The following is a 19,093-nucleotide window of genomic DNA, read 5'->3' as shown; positions in this document are numbered from 1 at the left end:
TCCATTTCCACGTGAATGGCACAAGTGAAATAAGGTATCAGTGTACTTTCTCAGAGGAAGATAAATATAATATAAACATGTTTATGCATGTATATATGTTTATTGATGTGTAATAACGCACTTAAATTCTTACTTTCATGCTGACTGACACTAAGCTGTGCTATATGAGCACTAAGTTTAATGGGTTTAAATCAGTAATTCTGAGTGGCTAAATGAGAGTCCTGTACTAATTTCCACTAATACCGTGAACAGGCGAAAAAAAGAAAGGTACGCAAAGACATGGCCCTATTTTGGTTTTGAAAACCAGGGTGCTCTTAGATTTTCTCTTGGATCTAAAGACTGAGTACAAGTCCCTGCAGAACCCTGAGAGGCAAAAAACAGCTGTCTGCCCAAACCACCTGAGCTTCTCTGAGCACTTTGAGCAGGAACCTGTTGGCTAACACAGCCCTTTCACCTCATCCTCACACCTTTTTGTGCCAGGCAGGATGCTCACACAGGCGAACCTGCAGGAGGTCGGACGGCCGTCCCTTCCTACACCGCCGACTGAAGGAGGTTTTAAACCTTTTTCTGGAAAGGGACGTTCAGCGTTTCGTGTGCTGGCCGAGGAGAGGAGGTCTGTTAGTCCTGGTACTGTCGTGCCGTGGTAGGAACTGGACGCTGGTGGTCACAAACAGCAATCTGTTGCACAGCCTTGCTAAGAGTGAAACAAGTACTGAAGAGAGTGCTTGGCTTTCTCACTTTGTGCTGGCCGCCAAGTACAAGCTCACTCTGTAAAAATCCCCCGTAGTATTGCCAAAAAAATTTATTTTGCTCTGTAAATACATTATATAAAGATATATATATATATAGTGTTTGCATTTGCAGTAATAAAATACTTGAACTCCTGTGGTTTCCCATAAACTTAGACTAAGATTTATAACACTATTAAAATATGTAAAATGTCACCTGGAGTATCACCAGACGTAGTCGTGGGGGTCTTCTGTTTGTTCCAAGATAATCACTTCCTAATTTTTGTTGTATACTACTCAGCCTGGGCTCTCTGTCCGTGACGATGAGCTTCGCAGCCGGACGAAGCGGACGCCCGCACGGGCCTCTGCGGGCAGCGGCGGCTGCGGAGGGTGGGGACGAGAGGAGGGAATCCAGGGGATGAAGTCAGCCCGGAGACACGTACTGAGCTGTAGTTGAAGCTGTATGTGTGAACTAAACTATGCTGAAAATGGTGCCTTTTAATAGATAAAGAGTTTTTATACTTCCAGCGTGCACGTGAGCAATATTTGCGGGGTGGCAGTGCCAGGCAGCGAACACGCGGATTTTAGCAGCGATCCTATGGAAAGGAGACGGATCCTATGGAAAGGACATTTTACATGTGCTGAATATTGAAGATGACTACTGACTTTTCTTTTTAAAGTGTGCGCTTATCCCTGTCCCCCGAGTAGGTGCGGAGGGAGCGGAGGCGATGTCCGCATCCCGCACGCGTTCCAGCCTCGCGCCCCGCGGCACCGTGCCCGCTCGCTGCGCGGCGTCGCTCTGGTGCCGCCGGGCGCTGACGGAAGGGCTGTACCGACCCCCTTTGTAAGAAACAAACGAGCAATAAAGATGCTGGTTTTGTACAAGGTGCTCGGGTCCGCCTCTGCTTCCCCGGGCGGGTGGATCCGTTAACGGGCGGTGGGGCCCTTACTGGGCGGGCAGGGTGGGTGGATCCGTTACTGGGCGGGCGGAGCCGTTACCGGGACAGGTGGGGCCGTTACTGGGTGGGTGATGGAGCTGCGCCGGGCGCTGCTGCTGCTGCTGAGTGAGTCTGGGCCAGCCCCCCGCCCCGGGCACCCCAGCTCTTGGGGCCACCCCACAGCGCCGGGGCCAGTGCCAGGGCTGGTGTTGGCACCCCACGGGTCTCTCTCCCCTCCAGGCTTGCAGGTCGTGGCCCAGATCACGGTGCCGCTGCGGCTTCCTGCCAACACAACGGTACTGCGGCGGGCACACGGCTTTGGGGGTGTCCAGGGGTGCGGAGGAGACCGCGATCTCCAGCTGCGGGGTTGGGGGTACAGATGTGCCAGCAGCTGTAGCTGAGGCACCGTTGCCGTGCTGCCAGCATGGCACAGCCCGTGCCTGCTCCTGGGGAAGCACCGAACTCTTGTGCTTCACCGCAGCGGTTGTAGCTGCCCTCGGAGCACACGTTGACGGGGTCGTCGTCCCTAATTCTCCCTTTCTTTGCTTTCCGCACGCGCAAGGACGCGGTGTCCTACGTCCTCGGGATCGAGGGGAGCCCGCGCACCGTGCGCCTGCAGCAGCAGTAAGTTGGCATCGCCCCGTCCGATCGCCGCTGTCCCGTTCCCTGGCGGCTGCCGGGCCGTGTGCTCTGCCCTGGCGCGGGACGGTGCCAGGCTGCGGGGCGATTCCCACCGGGCCTCCACACTGGCGCGGCTCCCTCGGTCTGATTCCAGCCTCTGCAGGCACCGGGATCGTGCCCCGCTGCAGACACGTCCCAAAGCCCACGGGGGATGTGTGTGTGTGTGTGCCGAGGGGTGACCAGGGGTGCAGGAGGGTTTGAGGGGTGTTTGTGCCCATGAGCCCTGATGCCAGCGGGTTCTGGTTCTGCACAGGCTGCAGGACCTGGGATAAGCTCAAGAAACTCTGGGTAAGACCATTTCAGAGCATTTTCAGAGGTTTTCATTGTTTTTCTGTTCTAGATTCTTTTTATCTGATGATTTCAGGATTTACACGTACGATGAGAAGGGATCTTTGCACTCTGACTTGCCCCATATCGAGGTAACCTCGGGTGGCGTTGGGGTTTTTGTACCGTAAGCGTTGCTGTGTGGAGCTGCTGTCCAGCTGTGCAGTGCAGCTGTTTGGGTGATGGGTGGGGGAGTCACCTTCGTGGCTGAGGAAGGGGCTCCTCGTCCTCTGTCGTGACACAGGGAGGCTGCTGCTACCGGGGGTACGTCGAGGGCTTCCCCAGCTCAGCAGTGACCCTCAGCACCTGCTCGGGGCTCAGGTAACGAACCATCACCCCTGGCGCTGCTCTGCCCATTAGTGCCGGCGGGCGCTGCCGCGCCTTTGCCGCGGGTGAGCCCAGGGACGCCCTGGCAGCCCCGCTCGAAGGGGGCTGGGGCTGAGCTGGGGCTGGGGCTGAGCTGGGGCAGCCTCCCTGGGTGGCTGCCAGCGCCCAGTGGCAAATGACGCACCGTCACCGTGGCAGGGGCTTGCTGCAGTTTGAGAACGTCAGCTACGGGATCGAGCCCCTGGGTTATTCCTCTGCCTTCAAGCACTTCGTGTACCGAGTGGGTGATGAGAGGGCAGCAGGATCCCTCCTGGCCAGTGGCCACCCCCAGAGAGGGCCCGGCGGGCTGGCAGCGGAAGAGCTGCCCATGGAAGCGCACGGAGGCAACGAGGTGAGCAGGTGCCTGTGCTCACGGTGGTGCTGACGTCCCCGTCATGTGCGGAGGGGTCCGATCCTGCAGGAGGCTTTGTCTGATGTGGTCTGGACGGGCAGAGATTGGGGGGGGGGATGTTCAGGAGTGCCAGCGCGTGCGTTGGCGTGTTGCCTGTGTCGTTACTCAGCCGGTGCCTACGAGAGGCATTGGAATGGCTCTGAAAAACGTCAGCGATGGCCGCGTGAGAGCGGCCTCTTACCTTATGGGAATTTGGAGATGGCATCAGAGTGTTGCTTTTGAATGGACACTCGAGTGGTGGGGCAAACCTCAGGAACAAGGTGGCTGCAGAGTGTAGGAATAAATAGCACTGGAGACCGGTTTCTTTTTCAGCCCCTGTCAGCTGCTGCACAATCTCCCAAATACTTCGAAGTGCACGTAGTGTTGGACAAGGCTTTGGTGAGTCCATGCCAGTCGTTTTCTCCTTCTTTGCCTGACTTCTATGAGCATAAAAATGGTACTGCTTCCCAGCTTTTGTCAGTATTAATTTTCCATTTTGAACAGGTATGTGTACTGTGGATTTTGTAGGAAAGAATGAAAATTTCTAGTTTGCATTTACACAGTTGGATGTTGGGAATTGTGTCGGTGTTTCAACATTGTTCTGCTTCGTCGTGGTAAACGCCTTCTCCCCTTTTATGTCCTCTTGGGTTATTTTTCAGTACAACTATATGGGTTCAGACAAGAATGCTGCAATGCAGAAGATAATCCAAGTCTTCAATTTAGTCAACAACGTAAGTTTTAAAGTCTGGTTTATGTTGTAGCAAGGTGATGGGGGTTTGATGTTAGTAGTGGTCGCCCGTTTCCTGGCTGCTTTCGGTTTTAGGAGGGGGTTACATAAACTTAAATTCCAGGTCTTGGCTCGCGATGCTTCGGCTGTGACAGTTGGGCATGGCCTGGCAGGAGCTCCTTCTTGGCAGCCTGGTCCGGGCTTGTGGGCGAGGGTTTAGTCCTAGTGGGCTAATCCAAAGGTTTGGCTCAGCAGCTGTGAACACGCTCTTTGAAAGCGGCAGCGGCGCTGGCGGGACGGTCCGCGCCAGAGCTCCTGTTGGCTGCTCGGGGTCAGTCTTCAACTGCGACAAGTTGGTGTCAAGGAAAGTTCCGTCCAGCGGACAGCAACAGAGGCGTTTCCTCTCTTACACTTTCAGATGTTTAATCCTCTTAATGTTACCATCGTGCTGTCCTCCCTGGAGCTCTGGACAGAGGAGAATAAAATATCGACAGCGGGGGAAGCAGACGACCTTCTACAGCGCTTTTCAGAGTGGGAACAGTCACACCTCGCTCAGCCGTCGTATGACGCGGCTTATCTGTTGGTGTAAGAGAAAGATTTCCCTGCCCGTTAAAGGTTACGTGGCAGAAATCAGGATGAACTACAAAGATTCTCATGAAAAATGTTTTTTTAAGAGAAACTTATTCCTTACCTATTTCCTAATTCCTTAATATTCTGAAAGAATTTCTTTCAAGACATACCCTCCAGCCTCCTTTCGGCGGCGATGGAGTGCATGTGGCTGTGCCGCCCATGCCCGCAGCCCCTGGCTGAGGAGGCTCCACTGCTGCCCCGGCAAGGGGACGACCACAGCCCCACTCTCAGCCTGGCACTGGGCACGGTGCTGGCTGCCATGCAGACCCCGGGCTGCCGGGGGCACGAGGGGACAGCGGAGCAGCCGGGGGGGCTGCGGGGGACTCGGGCTGTTCGGACCCGGGATCCCCCACTTACCCGCAGCGACGGGGCGTCCCGGGTCGGACGGCCGGTGAGCGCGCGTGTGTTCCAGGTACAGGGACCAGGCAACGTTCGTGGGCACAACAGCTGCGGAAAAGGCGTGTGAGAGGGACGCTGCGGGCGCAGTGGCCGTGGTACGGTGTTGCCTGTGCCCCCAGCCTGGGGGTGTCAGCCCAGCCGGGGGTCAGCACGGCTCCGCGAAGCCAGAGCTGGCCCACGGGCAGCAGGGATGGGGATGGGCAGGAGCATCTGCGCCCGGAGCTGGGGTCCATGGGGAAGGCACAGCTGCGGCAGCCTGGCTCTCTCCTCCCTCCAGTACCGAGAGGCCACGACGCTGGAGTCCTTCTCCATCCTCCTGGCCCAGCTGCTGGGACGCAGCCTGGGCATGAGCTACGACGACCCCCATGCCTGCCGCTGCCCCGGCCGCATCTGCATCATGAGCCCGGAGGCGCTGTGAGTTGGTCGGGTCTCAGCATTGCCCACGCGCTGCCGGGGCTGCAGTGCCCGGGTCAGATGGGGCGGGTGGGCAGGACACACTGGGGGAGATCGGGGATCCTGGCAGCTGCCAGGTTGGTGCCACGGCCATGGCCAGCGCCGTCCAGCCCGTCCAGCCGTGTGCCACCTGCCACCCGGCTGAGTGGGCACGGCACCGCAGTCGTGTGGCGGGGATCACCGTGGGGTGTCCTCTCAGCAGAGGTGTCTGGGGCGAATGCCATTCTGTTGCAAAAATTACCAAACAAATCAGAAATACCTGCTTTTATTGCTTTAGGAAGGAAAAAAAAGAATATTAAATTAGTAATTCAGTGCTTTATTTGAAAAAGCAGACCTTTTCTCTCCAAAAGCAAGATGTTCCTGAACGCTTCTCAATCTTTGTTCATAATGCCTGGTAAAATCTAGTTTGACAAGTGAACGGAGATACGCCCAGGGGACCACTGCGCCCTGTGCCAGCATCTGTCCCTGCCCACGGCAGAGCGGTTGGAACTAGATGATCCTTAAGGTCCCGTCCAACCAAACCATTCTATCATTCTGTCTTCTGAACGAGTCCTTGAATTGCACAGAGATTCGAGAGACCGAACGGCAGTAGATGTGTGAAGACAAGTGTGGATAACTGCTTTGTTTTAGACATTTCAGTGGGGCAAAAGTCTTCAGCAGCTGCAGCATCAGGGACTTCGAAGCCTTCCTGAAGCACGACAGAGGCACGTGCCTTTTCAGTAGACCCCGCTTGACCGGACTGTCCCACCAGAGAGGGGCCACCTGCGGCAACGGCGTGGTGGAGCCCGGCGAGCAGTGCGACTGCGGCACGGCGAAGGTGGGTGCTGCGGGAATTATGGCTCAACGTGTACGTTTGTGCTGTCTGCATGTCTGGAATAACGGACCCTTGAGACTAGGGGCACAGCTGAAGCAGAGGGCAGCCCAAGAGGGATTGTGTCTGGTTTTAGATCGTTTCTGTGTTGACATCCATCTGATGGCAGCTTTGCCCACTTTCTTCTGGGAGATACTGCCCAAGTATAACGTTTTGGGCATCAGAAGGGAGGGCACTCCCTCTGACAGTGAAAAGCTCAGGGAGAACGAAAAAGTAGAACGTGTGGTTTTACGATGTGTCCTCAGGCGTGCTTGAAGGATAAATGCTGCACTAAGACGTGTCAGTTTAAGCCAGGAGTGAAATGTTCCGTTGGATTATGCTGTGATGAATGTCAGGTAAGGCATGGTTTTACAATTATTACAAGATAGTTATTTATTTTTGGAGAAAAATATGTTCCCATGCTGAAGGGTGGAGGCAAACTTTCTGCTGTGCAATCGGAGGGGTTCCTGGGAAGAGATCCCCAGTCCAGCTCCTCAAAACCCCAGGAGGAATATTACTGGGGGAAGGCTGTCCTGGGCAGTGTAACGTGTGCGGTGAGCTGAGCGCCTCGGGGGGTCCCGAGGGACCAGGAATGTGTCTCAGGATGGGTCGGGACGGGCTGTGCGGGGCGGGAGAGGGGACCGTGCCGGTGGGTGTGGGACGATGGAGAGAAGAGTCGTCTCTGCCTCCTCCGCCAGTTCAAGCAGAAACACTGGCAGTGCCGCCCCGCCGCCGACGCGCAGTGCGACCTGGCCGAGTTCTGCAACGGGTCCTCCGCGTCCTGCCCCCCCGACCTGCACGTGCAGGACGGGCACAGCTGCGAGCATGGCACCGGCTACTGCTACAAGGGACGCTGCCAGTCTCCGGACCTGCAGTGCCGGCGGCTCTACGGGAGAGGTGAGAGGCTGCTCTGGTTGCACTGGTACTGCTGGCGCTGCCTGGCCGCAGCAGGAACCACGCTCAGTTTGTGTCTTTGCTCTTTAAAGCACCCATCTCAGGTCGGTCTCGTCGTGTCTTTTTCGCCTGGTTTTGGTGGAAATGAGGGTTTGTGGTTGATTGGTAACTCGTTTCTGACACTTCCCCCGTGAGCCTGAACCCAATTTCAAGTGCCTGTTGAAGCAGGAGGGTTTTTTCGGGACCGCACTGGCGCGTCTCCGGTAGGAGCGATGCGGCACAGCGCTCCGTGCAAGACGGGTGCCTCGTGTCCCGCTCCTCGTGCGTGCGGTCGGGGGGCAGGAGGGAGAGTGGAGACGGGGATGCCTGGGAAGGGTGGGGGGCAGTACCTGAAAGGAGGGCGGAGGGGTGGAGTGCGGCACCCCAGGAGGGGAGGACAGAGCTTTAAGAAGCTTTTCAAGCTCAGTTTTGAATCTGGTTAATATGCACTTCGGTAGCACATAGTTCTCCCAATTATTCACTGATAACAGTGAAAGCTGCAACAAAAAAAGCAAATTATTATCTGTGAGCAAACTTAATGAGAGAGGTAACCTGCTGTTTGCTAATTCCCTGTTTCTGGAGGTCAGGACTGCTGAGGGTTTGGCAGTTCAGGGACAGGTATTGTGTTTTCTCTAATTAGCAAATGGCATCTATATTCTCCTGTGAACAGGATGAAAAATTAAGTTATTAGATGCCATAATATGTCCCTTTTTGTTCCTTTAAATGATAATAAATATTATTGCTAAACTCGTAGGTTCAGAAAATGCTCCTGAGGCTTGTTATGAGGAACTCAATAGTCGACAGGACAGATTTGGACACTGTGGGCTCCAGCGCAGAGGAGGCTATAAGTCCTGTGCTTGGAGGTACGCTCCAGGGAAAGGGCACTCGCTCCCCTAAAAATGCAGATTTGATTGGGACTTTACAGTCAAGGAACGCATCAAGGCTCCAGTCGATAGTGAGGTTTGGGAAGCAATAACCAGAGTTCTGTGTGTGTTCTCCTCAGTATTAGTCTCTTGTCCCGCCTTAAGTCACAGATCATCTCTTGGACTTCCCAGTTCCGCTTATTTTTTCTTGTCTTGCAGTGCTCCAGGTTTGTGTTGTGCTGTTTAATGTTTCTAGTGTTTCATCAGGTAGTGCACATATATATCTGTGTGTGTGTGTCCTATACATCCAGTGCAAATTGATTTTATAGGAATCTCAGATGTGGAAAGTTAGTTTGCACGTACCCGTCCAGCACTCCGTTTCCGTCGGATGCTGCTGCTGTTCTTTACGTCCGAGTGCGTGAGCATCTATGTGTATCCTTGGATTATTTGAATGCACCAGCAAGACTGGACTCTCTTCTGGTTCCCCCAGGTACAAAGTGTGGTTCTGGAAAGGTGAGACAACGTTTTATAATCTTCTAAAATGCCAGATATAAATTGTAAATGTTAACAAGGTTTTAGAAATCCTCGCTCCTTTGCAGCGTAAGTGTACCTGGTATTCACAAACGCTGTGAGAACATGCAGGCATTCCATGAAAGGTTTGGGCAGTGTAAGCACTGGACATAACCCAACCCCAAGACAGAAACCGTAGCTTTCTAAAAGCGCAGTTGTTTTTTTAGAAGTAGTATATGTTCGCTCCGTTTTGGGACATGAGACTGATGGGTCGAGTGCTGTGATGGTAAAACAACGCTGAGCTGGAGCTGCCGTGGTTTTTCGTAGGTGTGTATAAACAACACGTGTCACCCGCATTCCGTCCTGGGGCACGACTGTGACAGCGAAGTGAAGTGCCACGGCCACGGCGTGAGTCACTCCGCGCGGCGCGCGTGGGCTGCGGAGGGCGGCTTTGTTGTAGGGATTTGGTGCTGCTTATACAGCAACTGGTCAAAGACCCGTTTTAGGCTGATGTACTACAAACTCATGACCTTCATAGATTCATAGATTCATAGATTCATAGATTTCTAGGTTGGAAAAGACCTTAGAGATCATCGAGTCCAACCATCCCTAATCCCCATTAAACCATATCCTCAAGTAGCTCATCCACCCTATTCTTAAACACATCCAGGGATGGGGACTCAACCACCTCCCTGGGCAGCTTATTCCAGTGGCTGACAACCCTTTCAGAGAAGAAATACTTCCTAACATCCAACCTGAATCTCCCCTGACTAAGCTTATGCCCATTTCCTCTTGTTCTATCACCCATAAGCTGACCTTGTCAGCTAATATGCCATTTAAACTACTGGTCCTAAAACCAGTATCAAAAGAAAATGACAGTTTTTATTCACTGCAATGAAGAATTTTGATGGTTTGTTTAGTTTACGGAGTGGTGGGGTGGAAAGAAAGCAAAATCGAAGGAACATAGAGTTGAGGGAAGCGGAGCTAGTGTAGATAAAGAATGTTGAGTGGTTTTAGGGAGCAGGGGAGCTGCGCTGCGCTGCGCTGCACAGAGGGCTGCCAGGATCTGCAGACCCCTGCCCGGCTCCGCAGACCCCTGCCCGGCTCCGCAGTGCTGGCAGTGGGTCAGGCTGCTCCTGTTTTCTGCTTATCGGCTCGTGGATTTCGCGGGAGGGTGATGTTTTATCTTGTTCAACGTCTCGGGGCTATTACACCCTGCGCTTTATGGTGTGTTCCTCGTCTGAAACGCTCCCTAAATTGCCAGAGTGCCGGGAAGTGTGCGTGGCCATGTCCCTGCCCGACCTGGGCAGGAGAATCCGTTGCGTAAATTATTTGCAAACTCTTACTGTGCACCCCCGGGCAACTCAGGTCTGCAATAACAAGGGGCAGTGCCACTGCCAGCCCGGCTGGGAGCCCCCCAGCTGCCTACGGAAGGGATCCCGCTGGGGGGGCAGCATCGGCAGCGGCCTCGGGGAGACAGATAAGGGTCAGTACCGCAGCGCGGGTGGGGAGCGGCACCCGGCCAGAGTCCCTGGCACGGGCAGGGAGGGCGACAGCTGCGGCCCCCCCGCTGCCATCTGCGCTGTCTCCTGCCAGGGTTGTCTCTGCAGCAGGAACTGTGGGACACAAAGCTGCTCTGGCTGCTGCTGAGCTTCTGCCTCCTCTTCCTCCTTGCCAAGGCCACCTGCCTCGTCCTGCAGCGGCAGTGCTAGGAGCCCCCGAGCACCGGGGGGGTGAGTGGGGCCCTTCTCGCCACAGGATCCCTGGGGGAACGGGGGGGCGGGATGGGGCCACAGCAATCCACGGAGGAGAGTGGAGGCTGAGGTGATTCCCTCGGGGGGGGTGTGGGGTGATCCCTGGGGAGGTATGAGGAGAATCCCAGGGCTGAGGCACCGCTGTCTCCGTGCAGCTCCGCCGCCGAGGAGGGCAGCGACCGCTCGGACCCGGAGTGGGACCTGGAGTTGGACCCAGACCTTGACCCGGAGTCAGAGCCAGACCCGGGGCCGTGGCGCGGGCGCTAATAAAGCGGTTGAGCAGAGCCGCGTGTCCGCGCGTCTGTGCGGGGCCGGGGGGGCCGTTACCGGCCGGGAGGATGGGATCACGCCTGGCGGCGCTGCGGGAGTGAGAGCCTGGCCCGCACCCCCCCGGCCGCCCCTGCCACCCCCCCTGCCCAGCCAGCCTAAAGCCCCCCGGACCTCTTCAATGTAGCCTCCCATGGGAGCCCGGAGCATCCCTGCAGCTCCGAGGAGAGGGTCAGGGGGAGCCAGCTCACCTCCACCTGCACCAAGGGAGCTTCCCTGATGGACGCCCACGAGGATGGAGAACAATGTTTGCTCCACGACTACGCCTTATCACCAACCTTTAGCCGTGTTTGCTCTGACCCTCCGGCCATCGGGCAGCCAGACCCTGGCTCCCCTCGGGACAAGGTACGCTCCCACGGCCGGGCGCACGGCGCTGGCTCAGCACATTCCGGGAGCGGGGCAGCAGGCGCGTCTCCGCCGAGCCAGAGCACGTCCCGAGCCTGCGGCCAGCGCCCGGTGATGGAGGCTGGCAATGGCGTGGAGGAGACCCCACTGCCTTTGGCACTGGCCAAGTTTCAGCTCTCCGAGGAGTATGGCTTCCTTCTTCCTGATCCTCTGGTAGGAGACGGCCGTGCCATCGCGTCTGCGTGCTACAAGGGACAGAGAACGGAAAAATAGCGGGGTTGGTGAGCGGCTGTCTGGTTGGGTTTCGATTTAATGCTGCTCTATAACAGTTTGTAAAGAGCAGCAAGGTGGGCACAGGCTCTTTTGGCTTAGGCAGTTTCATGGGACAAACCTCTCACTTTAAAAATTACTAAACTGGCTGCAGCGAGCGGCGCAGGGGAGAGGAGAAGGTGCTTTGCAATTCACCCATTAGCCTTGGCTTTTCGGGATTTCAGGGAGTCTGAGGAGAGCAGCCAGGCTGCAGCTCCGCGCTAGCGATGCCGTTTATCACTGGGCTCGCTTGGCAGTGGGAGCGCTCAGGGACAGGCAGAGACTTGTTTATCGTCCATTAATTCACGATCACGCGGGCTGGTATTACAAGAGGGGGAACCGGACACGAGTCATTAGCCACAACGTGCGTGGCTGGATGGATGCTGGGAACCCCGGGCTGGCGGTGTCCGCTGCCCTCCCTCCCCCGCAGGCATTAGCACAGCCCTGCCAGGGCTCCAGGAAAACCTTTGCAAATGTGACAGTGTGCAATGGCGAAGGACCCTCAGTCCCCCCTGTCCAGGCACTGTCTGGCACGGCCCTCCCCAGGGCTGCTCAGTGAGTCACAGCCCTGCTCCAGTCCCTCCCCGTGCATCCCCTGGCTGCCATCACTCTCCCAATTCCCTTTTCTCCCCAGACCCTCTGGCTCTTCTGCATCAGAGCCAGAGCGGGGACTGGAGCAGGGAAGTTTAAGTGTTGCCCCTCAGCCAGCCTCAACTCCGAAGAATTTACCCAGGGCTGGGCTTGTCTCCGAGCCCTCTGCTCGCTCCTGCCCTGTCCCGGTGTCCCCGTGCTCCAGCACAGGGTTACCCTCCCCGCCCCGGGACAAACAGGCTCCATCCACCTTTGCAGCAACTCCCTGAGGGTCACACCGGTCCCCAGAGCTGTGTCAGTGCCGGACCACTTTGGCTGTCCCGTGGCCAACATGAGACCCCAACCCACAGGCACGCAGGGGACGCCCCCAAACCCTGGCTCTCTCAACTGACCCAGCACTCCCAAGCCCAGCAGTGTCTTCCCAGGCTTGGTGCTGGCAGTGCCACGGCTGCTGCAACCTGACCCCCCTCACTTGCCACCTGCCCACGCTGGGATGCTCCAGGTCCCTTTTCCCACAACCTCTCTGCAGCAGCGGCACGTCCCCCTGGCCCAGTACAGCCCCAAAGGCTCCTCATTAGCCTCTGAGCCCATCCCTGCTTCTCGCATGGCTCCACAGCCAGTTCTGCTGAGCTCTGCCCAGCCCAGATGGAACCCCTGGGCACATCTTCTCCTGCCGCAGTCCTGCGCCGCACAGGAACGGGGGGGAGAGCAGAGCCGCAGGCGTGCGGTGCCGTGTGCTGCCGGTCTCTGTGCACGTGCTGCCCTCGCTCTCGTCTCTCCACCAAGACAGAGCTGCCGGCGCCCTACGGTCCCTGGATGGAGATCGCCCACGACCTGCCCCAGCTGATCGCCAGCCGTCAGCTCCGCTCGCAAGTGCACCAGGTACCCGTGAGCCCTCCTGGCTCTGGAGCGCTCTCAAACCGCGGTGGGACGCAGCGGTGTCCGCGCAGCCGTGTGCTCGGCAAGGACGGGTGCTGGTGGGACTAATGCGATGCAAAAGCAGAGCCTTAATGTTGGCACAGAAATGACTCCTATGGCAGATCCTGGGTGGCACCAGCCAGCCGAGGCAGCGGGGCCCGGAGTGTGGAGCGTGGTGCACAGTGGCAGGGGAAATCCTCGGGATGTCATGAGAGCTGCGGCTCGTCCTGCCCACGCTCCCCACCAAGCAGCCTGGCTGCTCCAGGAGCACCCCCAGCCCAGCCAGACCCCCAGCACACGGGGATCCCACGTGCATCCCCGCGCAGGGCAGAGGGGGCCTTTTTGAGTAGAATCCGGCAGTTTACCGACAATGCTCACCAACAGCGAACCAGTAGCGAACCCTGCGGGGTGGGAGGGAACAGGGGCTGCAGGGGGGCAGCTGAGGCAGCCCCCACCGTGGGGGCCCTTGGCGTCGCCTGCAGTGCCCCTCGCTCCCAAGGGTCTCCCTGACAGATGCCACAGCTGAGTGCCCGGCACCTCCAAGGGCGTGAGGAGCTGCACTTGGCGCATCTGGTGCTCAGCTTCATCACGATGGGCTACCTCTGGCAGGAGGGCGAGGAGGGCACTGTGAAGGTAAAAGCGACACGGAGCAGTTTCGCCTGGTCCTTGGGATCTGGGGGCTGATGCTGCTCCCCTGGGACTCATCCCATGGGAACAAAGACTTTCCTGAGGCTGCAGCAGGAGCGCGACCCCTCCTGCCTGGCCCGGGCACCTTTCCCCAGTCTGACGGCATCCCGGTCTTCTCCTGTGCTTTATGCCCTTCAGGTCCTGCCCCAAAATCTCGCTGTCCCCTTCTGGGAGGTCTCACAGGCCCTCGGCCTCCCCCCCATCCTCAGCCACGCGGACTTTGTGTTGGCCAACTGGAGGAGGAAGAACCCAAATGGGTAAACGGGCAAACACCGGCCGACCGAGCCCGGCTCTTTGTGTGGTCGGGGCAACAGTGATGAGCCCCAGCAGGTCCCGTGCAGCACATCGGGGACGAACGGCCCCAGACCACTTCTGTTCTGCCAAACCCACTGAACACCCCCCATCACTGGGGGCCTGTCTCACAGAGAAGGTCCAGGGAGGGTCTTGCTGGGCAGGGGGGAGTGATGCTCCCTGGGGCTGCTGGCGCTGCAGCTGTGGGCACCCAGTGGGGAACTGGGGGCATCCGGGAGCATCTCCCGCCCCGGGCATGGCACTGCCCTCGGGCCAGTGAGCTCACTTCTCTCCTGCAGAGCACAGTCCGTGTCTGAACGATTCATAACGTCTCTCTTTCTCTCTCCTTTCCGATGCATTTGTTGCCAATAACCGAAATGCCTCCAGGCCTCTGGAAATCGAGTAAGTATTTAAGATGCTTATTTATTTTCTAACAGTATTAGTTTTGTTTGAACTGGCTCAGCGCTGCGGCACTGCGGGCTCAGGCTGAACCTCTCTCCATACACGAGCACAACAAAACCAGCGCAGCCTTTGGCACGCGACTGCCGCTGCAACAGCCGCACAGCGCCGCGACCACGGCCCGACCGTGGGCTGCTCTGGTCTGCGCAGACCCGGCCGTCACCGGCCGGACTTTTAGCCCAGCGAGGGCATGGGGAGGGTGGCAGGTCCCTCAGACACAGAGCAGCCCCTCTCCCCTTTTGCCCTGTGCCAGCTTGTCTCTGCCCGGGGTGCAGAGAAGAGGCTCTGCAGCCAGTTTTGCTCCGAGAGCCCAACGCGCCCCGGGGTATACGGGGAAATCCCAAGCAAGTGCCCTACTAAGCCCCACGCGCTCGGCCGCTCCGCTGGTCGCCCCTGCAGGAACCTGGACACCATCATCTCGCTGCCCGGGGGACAGAGCCTGAGAGGCTTCATCCTCGTCACCCTCCTGGTTGAGAAGGCGGCCGTGCCTGGGATTAAGGTAGGGTGCTGCTGCCTGAGCCAGCCGGGATGCATGTGCCTTCCCTCCTCTGTGTCCTGGAGCTCCTTGCTTGCCTGGAAAGCGCCCGCAGACGCGCACCCACGGGGCGCACCCATCCCCTGCGCCCTTGCTCATGGGCTGGGGAAGGGGCAGGGCTGGCGCGGGTGACAGCGGGCATCCAGAACCACAGCACACAGACATCCCAGCCCCCTTGTCACTTCATGCTCCCTCTCGTCTCCCCTTTCCCCCTCCCTCTCCCTCTCCCAGGCAATTGTTCAGGCTGTTCGTGCCATGCTGCAGCCCGATGAGGAGCCCCTGCACAGAGCCCTGCAGGAGCTGGCACAGGCCATCGGGGACATGACGAAGGCTTTGAAACGGATGCACGGTAAGGGCTGGAGGCAGCTCACATCCTCACATCGAGCTTTAGCTCGTCGGATGTGCTAATGGCCTCTCTGGAGGGATGGAGTGGGAGGAGGCAGGAACTGTTCAGGGGAGGCTCAGTGCTCCCAGGACGATACACGGGGTCTGAGCACCCGAACGGGCCCCGGGTAACAGCCCGGAGGTGGTTTTTGGGCTGAGCAGCTCTGAGCGCTGATGCTGAGCCGTACACTGCAGTGCCCCAAGGAGCACAGCTGGGGGTAGTGCCCCGTGGGGAGGGGGCACTCGCACCATGCAATGCTCCGGCAATTCCGGCTGCATCCTTCTCGGAGCGCAGATTCGGGTCGCTTCGGCTGCAGCGGGGGGTAACACTGCTACGTGAGAAACGCAGATGCAGAGGGAAATTATTGCCCGCAGTGACATCTGTGATCTGATTTCCTCCTAGACTATGTGGATCCAGCAGTGTTTTACACTGTGATCCGGATCTTTCTCTCCGGGTAAGTGTGGAACATTTCCCTCCAAAGCCACCGTGTCGGCAGCTCCCAGGGCTGGGGGGAGCCAGGGATGTGCTGGGAAGGGGCAGCCCAGACGGGGCACGGGGTCCCCCGGGGCAGGGTAGGAACCAGCACTGAGGTCACCACAGTCCTGTCCCTCTTGCGGGATGGAGTTCCCAGGCACTTGATCCGCCCGCGCAGAGCCGGAGCCACTGGGCAGGACCACGGCAGAAGGGCTGGGGTCTGCTTCCCACCAGCCTCTCCCCATCCCGTGCGTCAGCTCAGCCCCGGCACGGTCTCAGCGCCGCGACAGCCATAAGTGTGCAGAAATGAACCATTCCTGCTCTTGGCCCCAGCAGTTTTGACAGGAGATGAATTTCTCTCTACTTGGCACACTGTACACACGAAGCCGAGTGAGGTCTCTCCCCTTGTGCGTTAAGGAAACATCTATAACAAGCCTCTTGCTGTTGCTCCATTACAATTCCGTTAATTAAAAATACCAATCCCCCTCTAAATATTGAAAAAAGTTTGTTGGGCCACAAGAGCCCAGTGCTGCAGGTTTGCTCTCCTGCGTCTTCCCTGCGGAGCTGTGAGCGTCCCCGACTGCTCCGCTCCCGGGCTTCTCAAGGGGGTTTCTATTTTTGTTTCTCTTCAGCATATCTCAGCATTCCGAAGTCAAAAGGCTCCATGCACCCTGATTAGGTTTCTCTCATTTTTTATCCAAGCTGACCTTGTCTTGATGGTCATCAGCCTGGAGAAACATTCCTTTTAAATTCCCTTCTGCTTATAAGAACTTCCCACTAGTAAATGTTACTATAAATACATCCCTGGGAGAGCTAAAAATATTACGGTATTTGATAATGAACCTATTTTTCCCTGCATTTTGTGCAAAACCTGCTCCAGCAGTCAAGCAGCCCTAGCAGCCAGCACCAAAACCTTCATGAAATGGCGCATTCTTTAGAAGGTCAAGAGATATTTTTGTGCCAGGCACATTATCTCTCTGAAATTATGACTCCTCTTTCCATTTGTGAGCGAGCATTTATCCATTTTTGCACAGCAGGCGCATAAAACCGGCTGACGGGGGCTGTGAGTTAATGGTGTACGGCGGCGGGGGGGCACCGGCACTGCCCCGTGCCTCGGCCTGCTGGGGACGAGCAGCTTTATGAGAGGGAGGAAATCACGTTGCAGGCTTGTTCTCTGCCGAAATAAATAAAGGCAGCCTGTCCTGCGCTGTCTGCCGACATCGTCTCAAGAGCAGCAAGAACAGACAAAAATCCAAAGTACAAACTTCAGGGGCTCAGAAGAGTGTTTGGGCGACTCAAATCTGCTGCAGGGTAACCTGACTCCAGCTAACGGCCACCGGGATGTGGAGGAATTCAGATGTTACGTGATGCTGTTTTACTTTGCCCAGATGAGTGCCCCCTCCCCTCTCCCGCACCCTCCCAGCAGCTGCCCACGCCAGGACCCCCGTCGGAGATGGGGGTGCAGCCGTGGCACAGGGCAGCCTGTCCCGGGACCACTCCGCGGGGCGCTCGCCGGTGGGCAGCAATCCCACCAGACGATCCCTAGCTCCTAGGCAAGGGATAATTAAGGATTTCTCCCTACACCCATGACCTCGTTGTGCGCCTCGACACAAGCTTTGATTTCCAAGTTTATCTCGCATTTGAGGACAGCTGACAAGGCTGAGCGAGGAGGAGGAGGTCCATGGTCAGGGTCAGGAAGGTTTCACTCAATCTTGCCAGCCCAGGGTCCCTTCTGGCAGCCCCCCTGCCCCGTTACCAGCCACCCGCAGCCGCTCCCTGCCTGACTGCCAGTCTGCCCCCCAGCTGGAAGGACAACCCCGTGATGCCCGACGGGCTCATCTATGAGGGAGTGTCGGAGGAGCCCATGGCGTACTCGGGAGGCAGCGCGGCACAGAGCACCGTCTTTCACGCTTTTGATGAGCTCCTGGGGATTTGCCACAGTGAGGAGAGCAGTAAGTCACACGCTTTTCCTTTTTCCTAAGCAAATAAGGGGTGAGGGAAGAACCAAGCCAGCGCAATTCCCACGGCTGTGCTCGGATCTGCCCGTTGACAGGACACGCACTCGTCTCGCCCTCGCAGAGCCTGGCTGGGATGAGGCTCTGCCCAGTTCGTTGGGGAGGAAGTCTATAAATGAGGCTCTGGCAGGCACTTCCTTGCTGCTCTAAATTCCCAGATGGACAGACTTTGCTTTTTGTGTGTCAACTCTTTACTGAGGTTATATATGGATACAGAGAGGAGGGAGTACAGCGTGCCAGCACCCTGCCAGTAATTTAGCTCGACCACTCACAGAGCTTAGCGTTAGTCTGGCCCACAACAGAACACATTTATCAGAAATTAGCAAAAAAAACCCCAAGCAACCAGAAACCAAAAGCCTGAGAGCAAGGGCTAAAGCCTGCCTTTTAGGGGGAAGACCCACCCTAAGGGAGCATTGACCTAATATGGGTTTTCTTTCTCAATTAATTGGAGGCCCCAAGACAGGACAGAGGAGACTGGGAGGCTGCGCAGGCTGCCGGGTACCACCCAGCATCGAGATCCCTGCAGACTGTGCCAGCACCAGTGCTCCAGTTGGCTGCTCTCTGAGAGCATCGGGGTGCTTTAACCCGCTCACTCGCACTTATTTCTCCCTTTGCTGGTGTCTCGCAGCTGCCTTCCTGCACAGGATGAGGGACTACATGCCCCCGCCCCACAGAGCCTTTGTGGAGGAGATCCACCGTGCCCCCTCCCTGAAGCAGCATGTGCTCTGCTCTGGAGACGCACGGCTCTGCGCAGCTTTCAACCAGTGCGTCTCTGCGCTGGCAGACTTCAGGTCCTACCACATCACCATCATCGCCAAGTACATCACTGTTGCGGCGGCCAAAGCCAAGACCAGGCAAGCAAAGCCGGGTGACCAGACTGGGCCATCCGCAGGGAAGCCCCCATCCGCGCTGGAGGCCAAAGGGACCGGTGGGTCCCACATCTTCAACTTCCTGAGGAGCATCAGGGACACCACCAGGGACGGGATGATAAGCGCCTGACTGCCCCTGAGGGTTTGCAACACGCTCAAAGCAGATGCAGGAGGCCAAACGGCACCGGTGCGTATCAGCAGCGCAGGGGCCAAAATCCGACTGAGCAGCCTTCACCAAACCCCTCCTCTCAGCAGCCCCCTTCCCACCCGTGCACGTCTGGGACATGGGGAAAGTGCTGGCTGGCTCCGGCTTGTCAAGGGAGGCGAGCGCTGCTGCTGCT

The 19,093-nt window shown here is 57.4% G+C and overlaps 2 protein-coding genes across 2 annotated transcripts; both read left to right on the top strand.

Annotated features, from left to right (window-relative positions):
- The first annotated feature begins 1,758 nt into the window (after positions 1–1,758).
- Positions 1,759–10,814, top strand: LOC104381906 (disintegrin and metalloproteinase domain-containing protein 2-like). Its single transcript, XM_086627982.1, has 20 exons — positions 1,759–1,792; positions 1,907–1,962; positions 2,157–2,290; positions 2,688–2,766; positions 2,916–2,992; positions 3,197–3,389; positions 3,762–3,827; positions 4,088–4,159; positions 4,574–4,740; positions 5,198–5,279; positions 5,462–5,598; positions 6,268–6,454; positions 6,754–6,843; positions 7,186–7,384; positions 8,175–8,283; positions 8,613–8,796; positions 9,121–9,201; positions 10,162–10,297; positions 10,390–10,498; positions 10,703–10,814. The coding sequence occupies exons 1-20, from the start codon at positions 1,759–1,761 to the stop codon at positions 10,812–10,814; spliced, it is 2,304 nt and encodes a 767-aa protein (XP_086484108.1).
- Positions 10,815–11,333: 519 nt separating this feature from the next.
- LOC104377572 (indoleamine 2,3-dioxygenase 2) lies at positions 11,334–18,882 on the top strand. Its single transcript, XM_086628188.1, has 10 exons — positions 11,334–11,432; positions 12,906–13,001; positions 13,551–13,670; positions 13,863–13,981; positions 14,403–14,417; positions 14,874–14,973; positions 15,241–15,358; positions 15,797–15,848; positions 17,672–17,820; positions 18,512–18,882. Exons 1-10 carry the CDS (start codon positions 11,334–11,336, stop codon positions 18,880–18,882), a joined length of 1,239 nt encoding a protein of 412 aa, XP_086484314.1.
- Positions 18,883–19,093: the final 211 nt, after the last annotated feature.

Source organism: Tauraco erythrolophus, chromosome 29, assembly GCF_009769465.1.
Source record: "Tauraco erythrolophus isolate bTauEry1 chromosome 29, bTauEry1.pri, whole genome shotgun sequence".
NCBI classification, from domain to species: Eukaryota; Metazoa; Chordata; class Aves; order Musophagiformes; family Musophagidae; genus Tauraco; species Tauraco erythrolophus.
Note: the sequence above shows the minus strand (reverse complement) of the source record. Positions and strands in the feature narration are given on the sequence as shown.

What these genes read in the sequence shown, in the direction of transcription:
- LOC104381906 (XM_086627982.1), top strand. Translation starts at nt 1,759, where the DNA reads ATGGAGCTGCGCCGGGCGCTGCTGCTGCTGCTGA. An exon ending in GACGCGGCTTATCTGTTGGT is followed by an intron (nt 4,741 to 5,197) that starts GTAAGAGAAAGA and finishes CGTGTGTTCCAG; the next exon opens with GTACAGGGACCAGGCAACGT. An exon ending in GGGTCAGTACCGCAGCGCGG is followed by an intron (nt 10,298 to 10,389) that starts GTGGGGAGCGGC and finishes GTCTCCTGCCAG; the next exon opens with GGTTGTCTCTGCAGCAGGAA.
- LOC104377572 (XM_086628188.1), top strand. Translation starts at nt 11,334, where the DNA reads ATGGAGGCTGGCAATGGCGTGGAGGAGACCCCACTGCCTTTGGCACTG. An exon ending in TCCGCTCGCAAGTGCACCAG is followed by an intron (nt 13,002 to 13,550) that starts GTACCCGTGAGC and finishes TCTCCCTGACAG; the next exon opens with ATGCCACAGCTGAGTGCCCG. An exon ending in GCGAGGAGGGCACTGTGAAG is followed by an intron (nt 13,671 to 13,862) that starts GTAAAAGCGACA and finishes TATGCCCTTCAG; the next exon opens with GTCCTGCCCCAAAATCTCGC.